Genomic DNA, 18,803 nt, shown 5'->3' with positions numbered 1-18,803 from the left:
CTTTTTTATCTTTTCTACTCCTGTGGTATATTATATAATTTCACTCTTTTCATTTTTCTTCTCTCTTTCAATTCTTCTATGTCTTATAGTCCACAGTATTTTCTCCTGTATTTTTCTATGTCTTTAACCTCCTTATCCCTCTTCTCATCCATTTATTTCGATTGTCTTGTTTTTATAAGGTATTAGTTCTACTTAACAACAGCTGTCTCAACATGCAGTTAAGGCTACTTAGAATGTTTTCAAAAATAGTCATATTGAAACAATATTATTATGTTTACTTTTTCCCGAAGTAAATATATCCATAGGAAATACTCCTTCTACTGAGAAAAATATATAAAATAGTTTTTTTTTTAATACCATACTAAATAAATTACAACCAAAAATAAATGTCAAGAAGTTTCAGTTTGGCTAAACTACTTTTTTTCCTTCTTGGAAGTATTATATGGCAAAAATGCTATATAATACACTCATTACCACAACTCTTATTATATTGTCTAACATTAATTGTTTATATATTATTTAACTAGCATAGTAATGATCCTTACTGTTATTGTGATTACAACTGCAGAGATGAAGAATCTCAGACTTGGCTGAGTATTTAACAAAGTAGCATAAACCATTTGACTGCAAAGAGGCTGACCCTTTCACTGACAGGCCTGACCTCCACATTTCTTTTTATTTATTTTCCTTTTTTTTTAGTTGACCGAGTAGCTTTATTTTATTATTTTTTTCTTTTTCTTTTTTTAAATTATACTTTAAGTTCTGGGGTACATGTGCAGAACATGCAGGTTTGTTACGCAGGTATACACGTGTCATGGTGGTTTGCTGCACCCATCAACCCATCATTTACATTAGTTATTTCTCCTAATGCTACCCCTCTCCATGTCACCCACACCCTGCCAGGCCCCCATGCGTGATGTTCTCCTCCCTGTGTCCTTGTGTTCTCAATGTCTGACTCCCACCTATGAGTAAGGACATGCAGTGTTTGGTTTTCTGTTCTTGTATCAGTTTGCTGAGAATGACGGTTTCCAGCTTCATCCATGTCCCTGCAAAGGACATGAACTCATCCTTTTTTATGGCTGCATGGTATTCCATGGTGTATATATGCCACATTTTCTTTACCCAGTTTATCACTGATGAGCATTTGGGTTGGTTCCAAGTCTTTGCTATGTGAACAGTGCCACATTAAATATATGCACATCTTTTTTGACTTGCCTCACAATCCTTAAGTAAAGGATTAAAAATCTACTGATCACTTGCAGAGCTCTTAGTTCAGCTAAGAGTAACAACTCCACCTTACATACAGGACCTACGACTATGACCAAACATGAAAGCCATATTAGTAGACATTATTCTGACAAATACAAATAATTTTGTGGGAATATAAAAATATATATATATTCACTCAAGAAACTAAATTTATACTTCATTATTTAGCAGATAATTATCTGGAATTGAACTATAAATTTCTTTAGGTATTATTTTTTTTGAATAAATACTTTAATGATGCTTGTAAATTTTTAAAATGTTAAGTTACTATGATATTTATATATTAAAAACTTAAAAATTAACATTAAGACTAACAATAGAATTTTCTTAAATAAAATGCATTAAGTGATTTGTAAGTAAATATGTATTATCAAAATCTGATAAACCAGAATATTAGATGTTCCCATTGGGTTTAAGTCTCTGATTAAAATATGTATCTCTTAGGTTTTCACACTTGACAAAAACTAGGGTAAGCTGTGTGTCAAATATCTCAGAGATGTAAACTACAGAATAAAGAGCATAACTATAAGAATATGCAGCAGTTGTGCAGTCTATCTTTGTCTTCAAAGGTTCCAAATCATGCAAATCTATGACAAATTTAAAGAGAAAATACTTAATATGTAACAATCCAAATGACAAAAGTTCATCCCCCTTTATATAACAGCTTATTCTCATTTCAGCTGATATCTGACTTGATTTCTCCTGAATATTTTTCAAAATGTCTATCACTGAGCTCTAAAACCAACACATTCACTCTGCTGATCTTTTCTTGTTCAACTTTTAACTAAGAAGTACTGTGTTTTGTCTCATCAATTTCATGGCCTATGAAACTATTTAATCTTCTCACAGTGTGTTATTTTACTTATGCTGAAAGTGCTAAAAATTCACTCTCCGTTTTTGATCCTCTCTTTAGAGATCCATGGTTTATGTTTCATTATAAGAATCTAGTTGTAGGACTAGACCTCCTGGAGTATGCACCCTAAACTATACTTCTGATAGATGGGGAAAAGTTAATTTAATTGTTCCTGTTGTAGAAATTAAAGTTCCTCTAAGTCAAAGAAATGGCTCAGCTAAGCTCCTATGGTTTTTGAAAGTGATAAGAGGGTACAATGAGAACACAACATTGGAAAAAAAAGCAAATGATGTAGCTGTGCCAACATAAGAAGGGCCTGCACTGCTGTAGTTACAATAATAACAGAGAAAGCTGACAGATCTTTAGAATGAGCCTACTTTACGCTCTCAAACTATAACTGGTAAGGCAGGAAGGAGTGATTCCTAAAAATCCTCGTATTTAATAAAGCATATGCAGGAGATTACCTTTGTTTAAGAATAATTGCATAACACCCCCTTTCTAACTTCCTAACAATGTTTAAAATTACATCAAGTTTTTCATTTTGCTGAACTGAATATGTCAATTAGCTTATAACATTAGAATTTACCTTGTAGAATCAACCTGAAAATATCTATGAGTCATCCCTGTGGAGTTACAGATGTTTTCAGAGACTTTGAAAGCTACTGTTTTAATATTGTTTGTATTATATTACATATTGATATTATAGAATTTCTAGATTATGTATAACACTATTTCCATGAAAACATCTATACTTTTAACGCAATATCTCCTCTTCTGAGTGTCTACCTATCAGATGCAAACTGCTTATAGAATATGCAATAAACTATTTATGTATAAAATATCAATTGTGCAAATAAATTACTCTCTATACTAACTAGTAAAAATGACTAAGTAAACCTAAGGCAAAAGTGTTTACTATATCGGATAATATTTCAGAAGGATTGTATATTTTCAAGAATGTCCCGTTGATACTGAGTTTCTACATTATATAAATTAATAGTATTCATTATTTGATTATCTGAATACACTCCATATATGCTTGTCTTTTAATTATAGAAGTGAGATAGCAATACAAACAAATATTGAAAACATTTAGAAGCCAGTTGGAAAATAACAATTAGCCTTGACAAGAGGAAAACTAAACTACAGTCCTAAGATGGAACACCGTAATTTCAGTTTGTACATTTAGTAAAACTACCTGCTGTGCTAACAAGGGTCACTTCTCCCTGGCTGCTCTTTCCTAAACATATAATAATATGCTCAACATTTTGAATTTCCTCTCTTTTCTCCTCATTCTTTCTTTCTTCTAGGATGTAAGCAAACTTATAGGCAGATGCTCTTGAGGACTTTATTCTCTAGTATATAAGTGGTATGTTTTGTCCCGGTAGATATAAAATATTCTTGCAGAAACCCCACAACTTTCTGGCTTTGGAATTTACTATAGGGATTTTAAAGAAGATTTACTATTTTAATTATGTCTTAAATAAGCTAATGTGAAAATGAATTCACATTTCCCATACATAACATGTGGGAGCATGTCCTAGGAATGCATGGTATAAAAAGCAATAGAAGCTAGCTGAGAAAAAAAACAGTTCTTCAACAAGTAAAGGTACTAAATCGGGGGAATACATTTCTATAGGACCCAGTTTGTGATGGTCTTGGTATTTTTCCATATGAATTATAGCCATAGTTAATTCTTAAACACATTTTTCAGGTCATTCAATTTTAACATTAGCAAAGGAATTAATTATCAATTTTCTTTTTAATCAGGCCTTGGCATATAAAGATTTAGTCTTAAGTTGCATTTAAACTTGGTCACAGAATTATACATAATTATAACAAACTTAGATATTAACTGCTTGAGCAGAACCTATTTTGCCTAAATTAAAAGACAGTTGAGTTGTATCCTCCCTCCATATCAAACCAACCCACCTCCAACCCCTTCAGCTGTTTTAGAGGCAGAAATCCTTGGCTGTGTCTAGCACCTACAATATGTGAAACTGGCTCCTGCTGCCATCACAGCTGGCTTACGAACTCCTTGGAGAGTCATTAGCTCCTAAAAGAGATAAAGCAGCTTATCTAATGAGGTTACATATAAGTTAGAACTCTTCATCCTCCTTCACGTCAGCCATCCAGTAATCATAACTCTCATTCTCACCTCAACACCTTCTTCATAATCATTTACTGTTTCTGGAAAGCTTTACCATTTCCTTTTGATAGAAATACTATACTGCATAAAGTTCAAATGACTAATCCAATTATGGCATTACCCTTCTAAAAAGAAAAAAATGTACTTGTAAGACAAGACATACTGTACTCCTATGGGTTAACATATCTCTCTTGCTAATTCAAAGATTTCTTGAATAAAATAATGTATATGAAAACACTAACACAGAGCTTGGTATATAATATGGCTCTCAAAAGTGTTAGTTTCCTTCTCTTGCTTTTATTTTGCCCACAAATTCTAGCACAGTTTTTAGTCCATGGCAGAATAAATTGGCCTGCATATCTCCATAGCTTGCCACTATGCTGCCATCTGCGTGGTGAGAAAGTGAAAGATGTGCACAGAAAGAAGCTACTTGGAACCAGGCATTCTGAAGCCAGTGAGTTCCCTAATTCATTGTATCTAAATGCAGGTTTGCAGATAAGTACAATTTCTTGATGTAGTTTTCACCTGATATGAGGAAAAGACAGATAATGCAATAAATTATGCATTCTTAACAAAGGTAAATATATTTAATTTTAAATATGACCTTAACCTTAAAACTACATTTTCTGCTTAGTTTGTAAAGACAACTGCTTTTATGAAACAGCAGAGATAAAAGTACTATGTCTTATTTTTATTTTTATTTTTTGGTTTGTTGTCTATGATATGACCATTTTGGCAATGATATAATAATGAGATTCATTATTAGAACTTCCTGTAGTTTTTATGAAAAATAACAAAACTTTAAAAGGAGGCAGCAATAACTTGTCTTATTAAAAAATTGTTTCCTTAATTTTAAAGTTACCTCAAATTCTAGAATCAGGAAACTATTACTGTGGCTGAAAGGAAAAGGAAAATAATGGTGTTTTCTGAAAAATACAACAAATTTTTCTGGCGTTTCAACTTATGAACCTTTTTAACAAATTCTAATTCTAATGCATATTTCTAATGCATGATTTTAACAAAATCTAATTCTAATGCATATTGAATTAGATTTCAATATGCATTTAATAATTTATCTTCCTGCTAATGTTACAAACTAGAATTCAATTCAACTCTGTTTAACACATATTTATTAATGGCCTCCAAGTGTTTTGGAAGTAAAATCAAAGAAAAGAAATATCTCTATCCTAGTAAAACATAAATTTCCCCTCCAAAAAAGATGAAAAATAAAGTTAACAACTAAGAAAACTGTACAGTGGGGAAAGTCTTGCTCTAGAAAGAAAAAAAAAAAGAGTAGGGTTGGGGGTCAGAAATGTTGAGAAGTTACAAGTTATTATATTAAGTAAAGTTGTTTGTACCATCATTGAGCATGCAGGGTTTGAACAATGATTTGATGGAGATGAATTGGTAGCCAAACAGATATCCAGGGAAAGATAATTTTAAGGGAGGGGGAATAGCTAGAACAAAGATAAGAACACTTCTGGTGTGTGTTAAGAATTTCGCATGGCTGGAATACATGAGTGAGGGTTAATGGTAGGAGATGAGACCAGAGACACTGAAAAAGTAGGGTAGGAAACAGATCACATAAAGCCTGGCAGACTTCTACTCTTCCTCTGAATGAGACATGGAGTCAGCAGATTTCTGAGCAGAGAAACAAAATGGTCTATGCTTAAAAAAGATATAACTGCTGTGATTGAAAACTGACTGTAAAGGGTCAAGTGTAGAACAAGGGAGGCCTATTAAAAAGTTTTGCAGTAATCCAGATAAGAAATGCTGGGGGCTAGATAGCTGTGGAAGTGAAGAAAGTGGTCATATGCCATATGTATGTTTGATAAATATTTGGAAGGTAGATTCAATAGGATTTCCTGAAAGATTGTATATATTCTTAATCAAATATTATAATCTTTGTGTAATAATCAATAACTGACAATTATAAATTCACATGGAAAATAAAATTGATTTTATATATATTTTTCAATTTTTGTGGTAAGCTGAAAAATATTCTATGCTGAGGTTCCTTTTTACTAGCACACATTTACTAGATATTTAGGAATAAATTGGATAAAATGTTATAATAAGAAAGTACAATAGATAATTAAAGATGTGACTCGGTAGTGAAATGTCTAGTATGTATTGTGTGCTAGAATTAATGGGCTGCTCATTTAAGGAAGAGAAATCACTGATCCATTTCATCGATTAGCTAACCTCCTTGTGAAACTGTAGAAATTGTATCTGATATTATATTTTCATGACTGGTTTTATTTTACTCAGAAATACTTCAATAAATGTCATATTTTAATACTAAGAAGCTACAGCATGATGTTGGAATATTCTGCAGATTTAACAAAAGCTTAGCAAAGCATTTTAATATATAAGTAAATTTCAAATCAGGATTCAGTATATTAGTTCTTTCATTCTGAAAGAGAACTCTTTAAAATTAACATTATATTACAATGATAAGTAAAGTGATTAGAGACCAAATATGCTTCGCTATTTTAAAAGAATACAATCATTAGCACAAAATGATTTGTAGTGCAATTTTACTTCACTTGGGAGAAAAACAATTCCCTTTCATATTTACTAAATATACTTAAGAATGTAGCTAGAAAAAAAAGGTGATGTGGAAGTATAATGCTTAGTATTCCTTTTAATGGTTTTAAAAGATGCTATTAGACACAGGTCAGATGTGCAATTAAAGCTAAGGGAAATATATTTTATAATAAAGAAATTTATTGCAATTTTGATAACATGAAATTTCATAAGCATTAGTGGGAAAATATAATTTGGAAAATTATATTTAAAGCTTACACAGCTTTGCTAGTATTTAATGCTTTAGAGACAAGATGGCCCAACACAATTAGCCAAGTCCTGAGGCAGCATTAAAATGCTGAAATATGGATTACAGGAGCTTACCAAGTCAGAAAATTTCAAAAATAATTTTGAATCAATGAAATATAATTTCACTTATATAATGTTACATGGTTTAGTAAATAATTTGTGTATATTTTGTATCATTTAATAATTGCTAAATAAAATAGCAGTAACTTCAACTTACTTGTTCCATTGTTATGAGGAGGGCTTATAAAAAGCTCTGCAATATACAATTCATACCATCGAGAAGATATATGAATTAGTATTTTTATATATCTCTGTTAAATCAATATCTGGTATTTGTATTAAAATCATTAGAATCACCTGCATACTTATAAAAATGTATGTAACTGGTCTCCACTGCAATTTGTCTACAGAATCAGAACTTCCTGAGTGTGGGTCTCAGTATTTGCATTATAATAACCACATACTATCAACTTTGAGAACATAATATTTTGAGAACAGAAGAATCAATTAGTAGCCAACAGTGATATATTATTTGTTGATGATGTGTATATCAATCACAATAGGTGAGGCACTGATCCCAGGAGAATTTCCCATAAAATTCCTGCATATGTATCTCTGTCTCAGAGTCTGTTTATCCGTGGAACTCAACCTGCAATGTCTGGATATGACTGAACTCACTAATTAGGGCCCTTCTTATTTCCTGTCTATGTATTTGTTTTGTTTGACACAATTAAGGTGCTTTTTGTTTATTAAGTTTGATTACAAGACAAAAATTGTACCTGAAATTTCACTGACAAATTTAGATTTCTGGCTTGACTTCTGGAATTGACATTTCTGGCCCCACTGGCCATGTATGCATCTTTAGCAAGAACAGGAAAGTGACTACTACTTATAAAGGAGATATTCCCTCTCCAGGTGCCTGTGGTCCACACAACTCCACACTGCATCAACATTCATTGATCAGTTCTACAGGAATTTGTTAAACTAACTGGTCAGTCACTCAGGTAAATGTCTAAACTATCTCTTTCTGAGATTAATGTTGACTTTTAGAAATAAGAAAATTAGAAAAAGCCATTAGGCATTTTGATTAAGAGCATGATTTGGGGTTTGATTACTGCCACTGTACAACTGTAGGTTATTCAAACTCTTTGTACTTTCATTTCTTCATATTTATAATGAGCACATTAATGCTATTTATATTACAGAGCATTGTAAAGATTGAATTAATGAATGAATAATGAAGATAAAAAAACAATACAGGGCTCAGTATGTCGTAAGTTAAGCACAGACTTTCACACTATACAGATGCATACACTCATGTTTTATAAACATATGCAAATATGTATGTATACACACATACATATACAGATGTATGTAATTTACAGTGCATATACTTTATTATTTATCTGTAATGTTTACTATATATAATTTACATTGCAGGAAAGTGATATAAAGCAAGTAAAGTTTAAGATGGAATTTGAAGAAAAAATGTAGCATTAATTACTATTCTTTTTAAAATTTAGGAAGAAATATTCCAATAAAAACTTACAGGGAAATCAAAAGAAAGTATCTTTTATAATCTATTTCAAGCAATTCTTTTTTTGTCTGTTTTACAAAATATAACACTCCCCAGGAAGGGCAAAAAATTTATTATTTCATTGAAGGGTGCTTTTCTAATAAATACATTGGAGTTTTGCAGATGAACACTCTTCATTAATTAATTTCTCAGTCTGGATTTACTAAATCATGCTCCTAAGAACATGCTTTTCCCAGCCTTAGTTTTTGGTAAGGGAATATTTTGAAGCAGTGCATTTAAGTTAGGTTATATCAATAACTGAATTAGAGAGGCATACTAGTGACTAACTCTGATTATATCTTCAAAATTAGGACACATCATCATTATGAAGTTATTGTAACAAATAAGGATTAAATATTCTCTTTAGATTTAGTGATTAAAATAAATCCCTAAGGGAAGCCTTCCAAGAGTCACCTACAGATAATTTTACTCACTATGGTAAGCATTCTGCAGATTCAGGAAGCATTCTGTCCCATACCTTGTGCTTTACATGTGTGTACTTTACTAGCAGTATAAATACTTATGTCAATTACCACTTTCTGAGAGTCATATAGAATAGCATTTAATCAAATAGGACATTTTCAGTGGACTTAATTTAAAAGTTTGAATGATTATTTTGTTAATATGGTATACAAAGGGGAAGCCTAACAAAAAACAAGATATGAAAACTTTTTACTTTTGCTCAATTGCTTTCAATTAAAATAAACAACTTCAAATGTATAATATATAATTTTTTGAATATACATATCTAAGCATTTTAACAAAATAACTTACTTCTAAATATTCATTCTTTATGAAATAAATGAATAAGCAGACTATATTATTCAACTAAATGTGCAGACTCTAAAATTTAGGACTAAACACATTATATTCCTTACTAAGCTGGCCTTTTATCCACCTCAGTGGGGACTTAAATACTGGAATCCAATGGGGTAAAATGTTTTCAAATATATTTAGGACTCTTGTCATTCTTCCACAAATTCTTTCCTTCTTCTCTTAATAGTCTCCTCAATTATCATCCACCACTTCTTACAGTTTAGCTCAAGAAACCAAAATAATGATATCAAATGTACAGAATATAAAGTTCTGGGAAATGTGCATGTTTATTGTACACTTACAAGTATATACTATTCATTAGATACTAAATTTTAGCACACAAACTAGCATGTTTTTCCTGGCCTACTATAATCAAGATTTTGGAAAGGCAGATGTTTGACAATTTTATTTACATTTTCTCAGATTATATTTTTAAAATAAAAAATTCCATTAGGATTAAAATGTATTTCTACAAGGTTAGGAAATACAAGATGAAAGAACTCTACCCCTAACTGATCATACTGGCTTTCATACAGTGCTGCTCTTTAGCATCTTTCAGTTTGATATCATTTTTGGATGTAGCTAAATGCCAGATACCCTGACAAACATATATTCTACCAGCTGGATCTCCATCTGCTCAACTAAACATTTTCACACCAAATCTGTATAAAAAGCTATGTTTTCAAAGAGAGTTATCTACAACTGAAATATTAAAATCTTAACTCCAGGAGTCCATCCATTACATCTTTCACATGCATTTAATCGTGAATACAAAACTACCTCCAAGTATTATCAGTGGTCTGATTTCTGTTGCCAAAAGTTATTTTAAAACATCCGTGAAGGGGCAGTCAGACGCTTTGGAGCACAATAAATATTTTTGAGATTTTTCGCCTAAGGCAGAAGTATTGCTACTATCTTTTGATGCGTTTCCTTAGAAAAATACAGCAAAATTAGTGTTAATGGATAGAATGATTTTTTAAAAATCTGCATTAAGTTTATCCTGGGATAACTTCTTTTATCAACATATGAGTATATTAACTAACATAAAATATGGTTATAATTAAATCCTCATAATATTCATCAGAATCTTTTTAATTGAGCTCTGATTACACAAGAGTAACAGAGAAAATCTCAGGTAATTTTAAAAAGTTTCTATCTGAAAATAAATTTGGTCCTCAGTGGGGCTAAGGAGTATTTCATAAACCTCAGTGCTATTAGATTTTCTATCTTGTGAAATTAATGTATAAACCATTATTATATTTTTGTAAACCCAAAGGCAGACGAAAGGCATGAAGTACAATAATCTAGCAGGACTGGCACTGAGGCAAAAATGGGATTACAGAACTCATACAACATGTAAGTGAACAATAGTGTAAGTCTGGAAGAAGAAAATCAGACCCTCTCAACATGTGTATCCTATCTCTTAAATAACATTGGTTGCCACACTCTAAAAAAAATATGCGTGTAAGTATGCCAGGGCAAGTAGGAGATGTTCCATTCTCTGAGACTAAAGAAACATGATCAAGAAAAGAAGGAATCAAGGGTGCCTTTTACATGTATAAAGAGAAAGATAAATCCTTCACTATTTATTACCTAGACAAGCAAACATGGCAGCATTTAGAACTTCATAATTTTTTACAAATCAAGGCCTTGGTCAGGAAGCTGAGTAAAATGTTTCTGTGTATTCATAACAAGAGTAGAAGCAAAAGAGGTTCATATTGTAGAGGGCAGAAAGTATATGTGCAAGCCTTTTATTGATAGATTTTTCACTCACCATTTTATTTTGTACTTATTAATAACAATCATGAAAAAAGGCATTTTTTTTTTCCCAGTGAACATGCTTTTCTAAAGCTGCGGCTATGTAGTATAAAACATGAGTGTGTATGGGAGGAGAATGAGAGGGGGTGGGTATACAGATAGAGACAGAACGAATATTCTAGCAGCTGAAGAAATATTTAGAGTTGTCCAGGATAATACAGGCATATAGGCAAATACTTGTTATAAAATAAGGTATAGCTTAATTTTAACCCTAAATTCATAGGAGACTATCAACAGAATTCAGAAGGAATTGGTCCTAAGTGCTTTTTATATCATAGAAACTTCAGCATTATCTCACTTATTCTTTTTTAATAAATAAAATTATTTAAGTGAGAAGCTCATTGCCAAGCTCTTCTAAAAATATATATGCCTCTTTATCAAAACAAAAGCCAGGCCTATTTAGCTGCATGATAATATAGGCCAAACCAGTGACAGGCAAGTGACATAAAATAAACATTTCCTATGATAAAGTGTCTAAAATTTTCTGTAATCGTAAGCTTTGTTTAAAATAGTAAAATTTAGGATATATCATCCAACTATACTCCCCTCCTGCCCACCCTCTACGTCTACTCCTAATCTTATCAAGATGTATCTACCTAGAGAATCAAGGTAAAAATAATAGAGAAGATAAATGAGGAGAATATAAAAAATTCCAACTACCAAGTTGTAGTTAAAAAAAAAAAAAAACTACCATTTTAACTACTGCTACAAGTTGTAGTTAAAATCACTACCACTTTTCTTATTAAAAACAGGTGTACATTTAACCAATGCTAAATGCAGTAAAATATTGTTATGAATCTACTGGTATACATAATATTTTATATGTACCCAGACACACTTTGAAGTATCTGAATATATCTAAGTGGCTCAAAAGAAGGACTTTGTGTCTTGGAAATTTCATTAAAGAACTTACTTAATTCAAACATTTGCCAAGAAAAATGGTTATCATCAAACACAGGATATTAAATTATTATCTGTTTGCTTTGCTGGCTCAAGATAGATGTAGAGCTGATGCCCACGCTTACTGAAACAAATGACACAACATCCTCTCTTTGCTATCAATGAGATCTAACTAAGAATCAAGAAGAATAATTCTAGATTTATAAACTGCCTGCTGTATTCACCAAACATTAGCTATATAGCAGATGATTCTATTCATAGTCTAAGATTCATGTAACAAAATCTCATAAGACAACTGAAGAATGATGCCCTGGAAAGAGCGGGAAGTAAAAAGGAGAGATTAAAATCCATCTCTCCCTATAGTATAAGTTCCATGAGAAGCTATGTGCATTTCAACACTGAATATCCAGCCCCCAGCAAATTATCTGGCACACAGTAAGCACTCAATAAGTAAAACACAGTAAAATAACAACCCACATCTCAATAAACCACTGCACAGCATTCAGTGTCATGTTAATATGATGTTAAAGAGTGATTTTAAATGCTCTATTTATATAAAATATATGAAGATAGTTTCTTATGAGTGTTAGCTGTTAAATATCTAATGAATGGCATTAGAACTTACTTAGAAGAAAGGCCGACTAGCAAGTGACCTAAAATTATCTATATGTGAAGACTTCCAGTTTCACTGAAAATTATGAGTAGAAGCAAGTTTTAAAACCAACAAATTACTTGTTCATTGAAACTTTAAAGGTAAGATCTCTCCTCCTCATCATGTTTAGCAAGTGAGTTTCCTGCTAATGCAGGAATAGATCCTGAGATCCCATCATGGCATATGACATGTTTGTACTAAAATCTTTCAGAGAAGCTATTCTGTGAACACCGGAATCTTGTCCTCGTTTCATACTACCACACCTCCAACGGTTAGCAGAATGACTCATGACAGGTGCTTAATATTTATTAAATACATCAATGAATGGGAAGAAACAACAGAAAGACATATTGTAACTGAATATAAGAAAGAACTTTCTAAGATAGGAAGCTGCAATTTTTTTTGAAGATTATTGTTGTATCTTTTTAGTTTTCTCCAAGTTAGCCAAACTCATTCTTTCCATTGGTATCCATCTTACATGATTGTGAGTTTTCTCATATTTCCCATCACTTTAAAATATATTTGTATGACTGTTAACTTGTGGTATCTAGAATTGGGCACAATATTCCCAGTTGGAAGTGACATGTGCCAACTGGGAATATTGACTTAGCAGAGCTGAGTATCAGCTACCTTTAGTCTATAAATCAGTGAAGTCTAAGACATATGAGATGTTCTGATGGCCACTAGACTCATACTAAATTGATTATATCCAAACTTCAGTTCTCACTTTTCACCCTGCAGAGCTATCAACATTTAGGACAGATCATTACCTCCTCCTTGAAATAATTCCTTCTGGGCATAAATTTGAATCTTTCCATTATCTCAATGGCCATTCATTCTCTGTCACTTTTCCTGATTGTTCTTCATCATCCAGTGCCCTGGCACTCACACCTCAACCCTGTTTTTTAATCTATTTATACTCACTTCCTTTAATCTCATTTAGTTCCTGACTTTAAATTCCATGTCTATGCTGAAAACTCCAAATGTACTAATTAATCCCAATATCACATATGAACTAGAGGCAACTATGGCATCTTACACACAGCATGCCAAAAATTGAGCTCCTAAACTCCTTCAAACCTGTCTCTCCCACAAATTTTTCTGAGTTACTAGTTATTTCATCTTTCCAAAAGTTTCACAAGTTAAAAATATCCAAGGCCATCCTTGGTCACTGTCTTTCTGTCATATTCCATATCCAGTGAGCTAATCTTGTTCACTCTATATTCAAAACGTATTCAGAATTCACTACTCCTTACAATTCCATTGCTACCACCGTAGTGAAAGCCACCTTGTAGATTATTGCAATAGCCTCCTAATCTCCTGCTCCTTCCCTAGAACCCCTCTTATCTATTCTTAACACAGCATCCAAGTGAGATTGTTAATGGAAGTATATTCATGCCATTCTTCTGTTTAAATCCTCCAATGGCTTTCCATCTTCATCTAAAGTCAGTGGTTATGACAACTTGCAAGGTCTAACACAATGTGTCCTTGCAACCCTGTTAAAACCCAATTTCCATTTCTTCTACTCTCCTCTTTTCTCCCTTTCCACCAGATTTCACCCATATCCTCCACTGAACATGCTGAACATGTCTTCCCTTGGGACCTGAACTGACTGTTGTCTCTGTCGAGAACACTCTTTCTCCGTTTGGTTTTACTTTCATATCTCACTCAGGCCTTTATTCAAACATCCTCAATAAAACCTTTCCTGACAATTAAAAAAAAAAAAACCGCAATTCCCTGACACTTCATTCATGGCTTTCCTATGTATGTTGTTTGGACATCATCTAATTTTTTATATTTTACACATTTAGTATATTACTGTCTGTTCTACTTGCACCTCACTACTACTAGAAACTTTTTAAGGACAGACATTTCTTTTTTTGTCTATAGCTTTTCCCAGCATCTAGAATAATGTATAAAACATGTGAAATGCTGAATAAATATCTCTGAATGATACAACAATATATGAGAGCTTTAAGGGAAAACATTCACTGGTGAATGTTCAAGTATCAGCCAGCTGGAAAGTGTTTTGGCATGATGGAATTCACACTTTTCTAAAGTGCATCATAAGTCACACTTTAATCACCTTTCCTCATCCAAAATGAGGTAATATGGTCTTTCTTACCTGATTTTATTATCTTTGGATACCAAAATTTCTCCTAGGACACTGGTTTCTGAGTTATGGCAATTTTAATGCAAGGGGCACTATTCAATCTGGGTAATAATATATTCTCATCTGCAAATTCCCATAAAAGCCCTGCATAATCAATGTGCCCCCTCTAAGCACACATCTTAAATAATAAGGAGAAAGAGGAATAGAATAAAAAGACCACATGGACAAAATAAAACTTTGATTATACAATAAAATAAACAACATATGAATAGTACTATTTTCTAATTTAAAGATAACATTATTAAGGAGGAAAGAGAAAAACAGCAAGTCAAGGTTACATTCTGTAGAATGAATTGACCAAAACTGCATTATAAAAATCCATATTCATCTTTCATTATTAAAAATAACTTTAAAAATGACATGTACACACAAATAACTTCTCAGGGAACTAAAGTGAATGAAGTAATGTAGGGTGTTTTTTTCATTACCAATAACTTTTAACTTTTGTTTCCTTTAAGAATTTTAATGTCAAACTGAATGAAACTCCTCTTTCTTCAGCTCTGCATAGTAATGATATACACAATACACACAAAAGATAAATAACTGCAGAATATGACCTACAAGTTCTGAATGAGACATCGGCCACTAAACATTTATCATACTTTTAAAATAAGAAGCAACTGAACCATTTAATTGTCAATTGTTATTTATTTCAAACAGAAAGGCTAAAGCTTTCGTTAATATCTAAGCCAGATTATAAGCAATATTAATGTAAATATGAAAATATAATTATCATTTTTAAACATGCTAACTAGCAATAGCATATGGTCCAAGAAATGTTCCAAGAATTTTACCTCACACCTAATAAAGAACGTGAGTGCTATGCCATGAACTGTGTATGAATCTTGACATATTTGATTTTTCAAATACTTTTCCAACACACCTTTTCTTTGTACACTTTTTTTTTTAGAAAAGGAGACATCTCTTAAAGAACACATTTCATCCATTATAGGGTATGGCGGACTAAATAAACTTAGTAACTTCATTGATTTTCTCAAATATTCTTATTGTCTCTTATTTTTGATTATGTTTTGTATAAATAATTTTGTTATACATATATCCTGTTTTATACAAGGAGACTGTGGCAGAACTGGAAAGCACAACCAGGTCTCTGGCTTCAGGGCCCATCTTCTTTCCAATACATTCATCAGCTGAAGTGAAATTAAACAAAACAACGAAGACTCATTCTTCGACCAGAAGATACTGAACAAGAATACTAATTAATTAAATTATTAGCAATGTAAAGTCTCACCTAAAGTATAAGCAGGTTTATCTTTTTAAACTAGTTAGAGGAAAAACTATATTTGGGAGGAATTGAGAAAAATATCACAGTCAGTGGAATGAAGAGAGGAAATGACTAAGGAAGTTGAAGTAATTCTTGTTATAGAGCGTTAAACATAGCAAATAAACTGTTTTTGAAACAGTACACAAAGTGATAATCATCAAATGAAAATGACTCTTTGACACATAATAATTTTACATATTTATGGAGGATACAGTGATATTTTGATAAAAGTATACCATGTGCAATGATGAAATTAGGATGATTAGCATATCTATTACCTCAAACATTTGTTAATATAAGTTCTTTGTTCTGGGAACATTCAAAATCCTCTTTTCTCTAGCTATTTGAAAGCACAACATAAATTACTGTTAACTATATCACCCTACTGTGCCATAGAACATTACAGCTTATTCGTCCTAGATAGCTGTAATTTTGTATATATGAACCAACCTCTCACTATCCTCCCCTCTCTCCTACCCTTCTCAGTAACCACTATTTTACTGTCTACTTCTATTAAATTAAAGTTTTTAGCTCTTACATATAAGTGAGAACATGTAGTACTTATATTTCTGTATCTGCCTTATTTCACTTAATGTAATGTCCTCCAGGCTCAAAATATTGCTACAAATGACAAGATTTCTTTCTTTTTATGGCGGAAGAGTATCCCATTGTGTATATATGTACCACATTTTAAAAATCTATTTACGTGCTGATCGAAACTTAGGTTGATTTAATATCTTGGCTATTGTGAATAGTGCTACAATAAACATGGGGGTACAGATAGCTCTTCAATATATTTCCTTTCTAAAAGTTGCTCTTCATCCAAGGCAATCAACAGCATTTTCTCCAAGGGCAAAATATTTACTTTTCTCTTTTTTATGTTAGCTTGGGTATCAGCTAAGGGGCAGCTCAAAAGATAAAAGCATTTATTAACTCCTTACTTTATAACTGATCCTAAGACTTTGCTGTATGGAGAACATGTACACCTAACCACAATGTTGAACATTTCTTAACTGGTTTTTCAATAGATGATCTGTCTGTTTAGCTTCTCAGTCAAGACTGGGCATATACGTCAAACTTTTTGATAAACCAAGTACTATTTGGAGAAAAGTACTGCAGATGCTGAAGTGTAAAATTAGCAACATGGAAATGCAGTAAATCTGTAAGAGTGTAGTTATAACTTTGGCAAAGAATGTATAAATTACAATACTACAAATGAAGGATATCACTGTGTTTAAGAAAGGTAAACAGAAATGACCTGATTCTTCCTAGTTTTATTTTCCACATGTATAATCACACCACTATAATAAAACCATGTTTTTAAGGTCTACCATAATAACTTTCTTGCTAAACACGAAGGTCTTTTCTCAGTTTTCTTAATCTCTAATCCCTTTCCAAATACTGCAACTCCTGAACACAAGCCTTTCTGAAATATATAGATTATATATTCAGCAGAAAAATATAAAAAATATTGCAGAGTTTTAAAAAATCATACCTAGACATCAATCTTATTTTTGCATTTATAACTTATTTAGAAACAGAGAGTCTGTCTAGAATGCATTCTAAATTTACTTCATGTACACACATAAACATTTTTTCAAAGAAATCATCATGGAGAGTTAAGGAAATCATCTGAATAACTAAGGAAAAACAATTACTTTACATGAAATATACAAAACAATTGAGGCAATGTTGCTTTCTCATCCAATATCTTCCCCATGTAATTCATATACGTGTGGTAAATATTCAATTCAACCACATTGTACCTTGTTTATTTATCAATTAATTATTTCTTCAAAAGTATGTATTCTCTATTTTTCAGCTACCACTGTAAACCACTATGTCATTTATCTCTCTATGGCATCCACAAGCAAAGGCTGAATGAGCAGCCTTTCATTATATAACTCTGCTTTAAGGCAAACATAGACAACATGCTACATTGCCTCACACAGTTGAATTCTGTAAAAATAATATATTAGTCTAGTTTCTCAACAAAATATATATTATGCAACTACTATGCAAGTGACATTGTTAGGTGCTTTACTATTCTGTAGTTCACTGAGATCACAGGAAACAAGTTACTTGACTTTTGAAAAGACTTTTAATAATAACACTTGTTGAAAAATATTCTCACAGAATTGGTTTCAAAGTATATTTACAGTGAAGCTCAATTGCTTGTCAGCCTCATGGCTAAGATTAAGTGTAGCACAGTGGAGCTCAGTGGACCTGGTAGAAGGTGAGGAGTAGAACTGAATGAAGCAAGCAAAATTAAACAAAAAATCTTGAGAAAATTAATAATTTAATAATAATGTTTATAAAATAAGTACAATAATGGTAAGTATAATGCTTTTCACTCCAATTCTGGCAAATTATATTTCTAGTAACTACTATAAATAATGAACAGTTACCGATAGAACATGAGCTTTGTATATCTGTAATCTCTCTTTTTCTAAGTGGCATATATATTTTATATG

General features: G+C 31.9%; 1 protein-coding gene across 7 annotated transcripts in view; it reads right to left on the bottom strand.

Annotated features, from left to right (window-relative positions):
• Window positions 1-18,803, bottom strand: part of EPHA7 (EPH receptor A7) — a 181,794-nt gene that overhangs the window by 74,625 nt on the left and 88,366 nt on the right. Inside the window, exon 6 of one of the 7 annotated variants that reach the window (XM_032275234.1) lies at window positions 1,550-4,178. The exons of the other annotated variants lie outside the window; for them this stretch is intronic. Within the exon in view, the coding sequence (XP_032131125.1) occupies window positions 4,150-4,178 (29 nt within the window). The 3' untranslated portion in view covers window positions 1,550-4,149. Of the gene's footprint in view, window positions 1-1,549; window positions 4,179-18,803 lie in introns of those variants that run through there. 7 annotated transcript variants of the gene reach the window in all.

Source organism: Sapajus apella, unplaced genomic scaffold (genome assembly GCF_009761245.1).
Source record: "Sapajus apella isolate SASKATOON/1434 unplaced genomic scaffold, GSC_monkey_1.0 scaffold6, whole genome shotgun sequence".
In the NCBI taxonomy this organism is placed as follows: Eukaryota; Metazoa; Chordata; class Mammalia; order Primates; family Cebidae; genus Sapajus; species Sapajus apella.
This window is presented reverse-complemented; position numbering and strand designations above follow the sequence as displayed.